Source organism: Solanum dulcamara, chromosome 4, assembly GCF_947179165.1.
Source record: "Solanum dulcamara chromosome 4, daSolDulc1.2, whole genome shotgun sequence".
Classification (NCBI taxonomy): Eukaryota; Viridiplantae; Streptophyta; class Magnoliopsida; order Solanales; family Solanaceae; genus Solanum; species Solanum dulcamara.
Genome location: NC_077240.1, coordinates 77,334,172 through 77,340,199, shown reverse-complemented (window position 1 = coordinate 77,340,199; position 6,028 = coordinate 77,334,172). Strand labels below are relative to the sequence as shown.

At 35.9% G+C, this 6,028-nt stretch overlaps 1 protein-coding gene across 1 annotated transcript; it reads left to right on the top strand.

The window, feature by feature from the left end:
* The first annotated feature begins 2,523 nt into the window (after nt 1–2,523).
* LOC129887674 (uncharacterized) lies at nt 2,524–5,723 on the top strand. Its single transcript, XM_055962853.1, has 3 exons — nt 2,524–2,696; nt 4,562–5,222; nt 5,312–5,723. Exons 2-3 carry the CDS (start codon nt 4,628–4,630, stop codon nt 5,452–5,454), a joined length of 738 nt encoding a protein of 245 aa, XP_055818828.1. The 5' UTR covers nt 2,524–2,696; nt 4,562–4,627; the 3' UTR covers nt 5,455–5,723.
* Nucleotides 5,724–6,028: the final 305 nt, after the last annotated feature.

Genomic DNA, 6,028 nt, shown 5'->3' with positions numbered 1-6,028 from the left:
GTGTAGCAAGCCTTCAACACACAAAAAAATGAAGTCTTTTTGATAAGTTTGCTTTCTATTTTTTTTTATTCGATGTTCGGTATCTTCATTACAGTTCAATTGATCTTCATTATAGTTCAATTGATCTTCATTATAGTTCAATTGATCTTCATTATAGTTCAATTGATTTGGAGTACAATGGGTTGGGTCTATTCGGGGTTAGCTTTCTCTATCAAAGATTTTTTACTATTCAAAATTTGAATTTGAGATCTAGGAAAGAAGCGATACGTACATGCAAAATATAACTTTCAGAATTAGAGATAGGCAATGGACTAAAAGCCACATATAGATAATATTGGAAAAAGAAATACAAAGTGAGTTTTGGTGTATTTAGCAATTGTCTCAACACTAGTGTTATTTTAGAGCTTTTCATCATATCAACTTTACCAACAATAACTCCTATACGTTTTCTTTTCAACGACTAACATATCTAGTGTAATTTTATAAGCGAGGTTGGAGAAGATAGAGTATATACAGACATTACTCTTATAAATATACATAGACATTACTCTTATCTTATGGAGGTAGATGAATTATTTTCGAAATACATTTTCGGTTCAAATTTTGGATTTTTTATGTGTGTTCTTATTCTTCTATTAGATTAGTTAATTTCAGATAGGAAATCGTAAGCTCCTCTAGGGACTTTACAATTTCATTTAGGCGATAACGAAAGTATTGAGCTTACGCGGACCAAGTTGTGAAAAAGATTTTTTAGGTAGCCGTCCTCGAATCAAAATCAACCACGACTATCATCTGCGGTCCATTTTCGGTCTCTTCCCCCTCTAGCACTCGAATATTTCCTTGAAGAAGCCGAACCCAAGTGTTTGATCAATACAAGAGTTAGCTAGGCCACTTTTTCGACTGATAGAAAGAGTCGCTGACTGGAGTGAAGTTGTAACAAGGTAGCCGTACTGGAAGGTGCGGCTGGATCACCTCCTTTTCAGGGAGAGCTAATATTTGTTGGGTATTTTGGTTTGACACAACTTCACACACCTCCCCCCCCCCAAAAAAAAAAGGGAGCTACGTCTGAGTTAAACTTGGAGATGGAAGTCTTCTTTCCTTTCTTGATGGTGAAGTAAGACCAAGCTCATGAGCTTATTATCCTAGGTCGGAACCCGGTTGAGTTGGTCCGACCAAGAAAGGCATGAGACTTTTGGCAGGTATGGCTGGAAAATCTTATTCATAAGAGTGCAAAACGTGGCTGGTGCCTTACCGAACGGCTACTGCCTAGTGTTGATTCGGCAATTTGCGTCTAGTGGGGAGCTTTGTCATCTCAAAGAATAAGCGGATCTTCCTTTGCATGCGGATTTTAAAGTCGTGGATCTTTTGATGTGGTGATCTCGTCTTGCTTGCTGCGAGAGAGGAAGCTTCCAGGCCATCTTTTCCACAACCTTTGATCTTAGGCTCGCAGCCCTTATAGCAATGGCAAACGGGTGGTGGATGATGTAAAGGAAGGGAAGGCCCATCCCGTGCTTTCGAGCGATTCTTCCTGCAAAAGGCAGATCTTTTTTCGTGCTTGAATGAAAAGGCCGATCAATCTTATGAAAGAGCCCCGCCTACTACATAAAGTATGTTATTTCTTTTAATTATATGTATACACTTTAATAAGCCATAAAATTTCAAGCATCTTTTAGAAAATTTTAATTAGATGTGTATTTTATCAAACTCACCTTATTAATGATGGTTGGAACTCTAAATTTTAATTCAACTACTTTATGTAGTTATTTAATACGAATACAACAAAAATATACCAGCGAAATCTCACAAGTGAGGTTTGGGGAGGGTAGACTATACGCATGCCTTACCACTAGCTCGTGTAGATAGATAAACTGTTTTCGAAAGATACTCGGCTCAAATAACACAAATTCAGGTACAAGGAAGAAAGAGATGACGAAGAGAATATAGCAACAGGGAAACATTACAAAGTATACTAGAAAGGAGCCAATAACAAAAGTGTGATAGTCAAAATACAATAAACAACATACTTGGATAGGAAAATGAACACAATGATAAAAATAAAAAATCAGAACTATAATAATCCAACCAGTACCATGACAAATGATAGATAGAAAAATATAGACATAATACATAAATATCCTTTTAACTTGACTTCAGTTTTCTTTGTTTTTTTTGTTTTAAAAAAACTTAACTTCAACTGACATCCACGCCCTTCAATTTTGAGTGTGCACAACTAAACATTTAAACTTATATTAAGTTGAACAAGTAGACATATGCGTCCTATATGACATAATATACGGAGGATATAAAATTGTCATTTAGGATGTCACATAAGTCGAACGTGTCTATTTGTTTAATTTTATATAAATTTAAGTATTTACTTATACACACATAAAGTTGGACGACATATATGTCAGATGAAGCCAAGTTGAACAATATGTTTATGTATTATGTCAAAAATATAATATTATTAGACAAGTGAAACAACTATTTTTAATACGAGGGTCAACTAATACAAAACAAAAATCAAAACATATGTTAAGAAACTAGAAGCTTCACAATCTCATCTGAGCGTCACACTTTTCCATCAAATTCCAACCAAAGAAATCCTCAGAGAAAATCCCCTTTTCCTTTCTCTCTCTCTGTCGCGGGCACACACACATGAACTGAATTTTGTGCTAATCAATGAAGATTCATAGGTACTTTCCTCTCTCTTTCTCTTGATTCTTGTTTTCCTTACTTAAATAATTAAACATCTTCTTTTTGGGTATTCAAATTGTAAAGATTCTTGCTTTATGGTTTACTATTCAGTTTCACTGCAAATTCTGTGTCTTTATAGTATTCAATTTATATGGTTTTATGTGTTGTGTTATCGAATTTGTATGTTATTTTGGGATGTGGGTTTTACTGATTCTTGATTGGCGGTGAGTATTGGGAGAGAGAGAAGAAGAGAAATGGGAAAAAAAGAGCATTTTTTTTATAGTCAAAAGATTATTATATTTGTCATGTACTAGGATCTTCAAACTAAGATTGGTGTTTTGGGGTGTGTTGGATAGGAAAATAAGTGGGATTTTTAAACTTATTTTCTTTGTGCAACTGGAGGGAAAGGAACAAAAGATGTTTCAAGAATCTTGTATGGAGGATAAATATGACAACCTTACTTGTACAGAAGTTGTTCTATAGGCAAAAAAACACTAGCTGATTCTTCCCATTTGTCGTAGCTTTGGTGGACAGAGTTACCTTGTAGCTGTTGTTGGTGGGAGGTGGTATGTATCTCGTGAAATTAGTTGAGGTGCGCAAAAGCTGGCCCGGACACCACGGTCATCAAAAAAAGAAGTTGTTCTATAGGCTCATACTGTTTCCTTGAGTTCTAATGAAGCTTGTATGACCACACATCACTTTTCTGTCTATAAATTGTTTTGAGGGGTTAAATGAAAACATGTGGTGAGCTTGATCTGTTGAGAAACACCGCTTTCTACAGGGTTATCATCCCTTTTGTTGTTCTTTTATATGTTTCTTTGCATTCTTAAAAGAAAGGGAAAGCATGAACATCTGTCCAACTAATAACTTTTTACTCGAACAGCTCTATGCTCTCAGTAACTAGAATTTTATTGCAACTGCAAAGCTACTGGAAGTTGTGTGATCCTAGCAACTAATCTTTTTATTATGACTGGACAGCTTTTGAAATAGTCTTGGTATATCGGTGAATGGCTCAGGGCTGCTATTCTACATATCAGTCATTTGAAATATCATTAGTTGAAACTCTTTGTGCAAAAGATCAATTGCTTGTGTATTAATGAACAAATGATTCAGTTGGATTGCTGGATGCTTCATTTGGCGAAACCGCTAAAGGGTTGTTTAGTTAAGTTTAGTTGGATATATAATCAACTATGGAACGTTGAATGTCTCCATCTTCAAATTCTGTCACTTGAGCATGAGCCAGAAACTGAGGATTACACTGTATATGTGCTGTGTGCAAGTGCTATGATAGTGTGATTTTAATGCACACAATATAAATAAATTGTCTACGATGAAATGGACAGTACTAGTTACCTAATTCTTTTGACTTTTAGAATTTCCTTGGTCAATGCAATAGCAAAATATCTTCTTTATACTAGTCTGCTAGAAGGGGGCAATGATGTATTACTAAAGTAGTAACAATCTTCACTCTCCAACCAAAGAGATAAAAGGAAGAAAAAGAAAAACAAGGTCTCTTTTCCATATGAACGAGAACAATCTCCCCTTTTTTATGAACTGGTTGGAAATATATCGTCTTCTAGTTTGTTATTGTAGCTGGTAATTAGCAACCAGGTTCATTCCTTTTTAACCTATGCACTGTCTTTTTCAAACTGCCTTGTTATGTGTTATTTGAGCCCAGGTTTTTTTTATTTGGAAACAGCCTCTCTATCTCCACGAGATAGGGGTAAGTTTTGAGTACACTCTACTCTACCTTTCCCAGATCTCACTTGTGGGAATACAGTGGGTATGTTGTTGTTGTTCATTCTTCTTTAAAATTGTAACTGGAAGTTATTGCTGCCTTTGATGCAATGACGTGTGGATATAGGTCCTCTGATCGTACAAGTTCTGGTGGCTGAAGTTGTGTATTGGCAGTGTCTTCCATTATCTAGCAATGGATTTTTCATTTTTCAGTAATTTCCTGTGGTTCAAACCTCATTCTGCAAATGATATGGCATCAACAGTTGTATCTACTAGCACCCTAGTGAAAGCACCAAAACAAAATGCTCCGTTTGATGCTAAGTTTTGGAAATGGACCGTGTTTTCATTTGTTCCTTGGGCTAAAGAAGCTGAGGGTAATATGCAGATGCCAACAACTGTCAACAAGAAACTGAAAAGGCGCAGGCCATCTCATGAAAGTGTAGACTCTCAAGCTCGGACGTCAACCATACGCTTTAGACCATATGTTTCTAAAGTTCCATGGCATACAGGTCCAAGAGCCTTTCTTTCTCAATTTTTCCCTCGATATGGTCATTACTGTGGACCAAACTGGTCAAGTGGGAAAGATGGAGGGTCACCAATTTGGGACAGAAGACCCATTGATTGGTTGGATTTTTGCTGCTATTGTCACGACATGGGCTATGATTCTCATGATCAGGCGGAACTTCTCAAGGCAGACCTTGCATTCCTCGAGTGCTTGGAGAAGCCAAACATGAGTACTCGAGGAGATCCTCATGTAGCTCTGCTTTACAAGACTATGTGCATATCAGGTGCAATGAGTTACTTCATTGAATTATTCTGTATGTATGTTACTCTCAACTATTGATGACTGATTTCGCTCCATTTGTTTTCAATGCAGGCCTCAAGAACATATTGATACCTTACAGACAACAACTTATTACCTTACAATCTAGGCAGTTATCTTTTGGATTTGGATGGCTCGGCGGTATCATGGAACCTGCAAAATGCTTGAAAGACCGTTTCATATGGTTACATAAGTAGGCATGTGAGCAATCGCGCGCACCTATTCATTATAGAAACAGAAGCAGCTGCAATCTACATTTTAGAAAGGTGAAGATTGTGGTGCAGAACAAGACATTTCTGGCAAGTCTATACCATAATGTCTTAGAAAAGATAGCTGTATATATAACATTGGAAATTAAAGAAACTCAAGAACTTCATTATGATATAATTAGTTGTGTAGCTACTCCACTGCTTGTACATTATTCTCAATTAACTTTGCATCTAGTGTATATATTTGGTATTTTCTAGTAATGGATGTTTGGAGCTAGTGTAATAGTTTGAAAAAATTAGACTTGTAGGGAAATCAAATACTAGATGAAATAGATATATGGGACAATCAAAAGCATAGTAGCTATGATATAGTTTTATTGACAGCATGGACAGTGTCTATTGGAAATAATCTTTCTACCTTCTAGGAAATTCATTTGTTTGCACTTAATGAAGTTTTAATCTTATTCATTTAGATTTAAAAAATCATTTAGTTTGTTTTTATGTTTCAGTCACTTCATGAGTTCGAATGATCAAGCTCTATAACAAAGTCTTACTATTATTA

Excerpts from the sequence above, each read along its gene's own strand:
- LOC129887674 (XM_055962853.1), top strand. The coding sequence starts at position 4,628 with ATGGATTTTTCATTTTTCAGTAATTTCCTGTGGTTCAAACCTCATTCT. Across the intron at positions 5,223-5,311 it reads CAAGACTATGTGCATATCAG|GCCTCAAGAACATATTGATA; the intron begins GTGCAATGAGTT and ends TTTTCAATGCAG.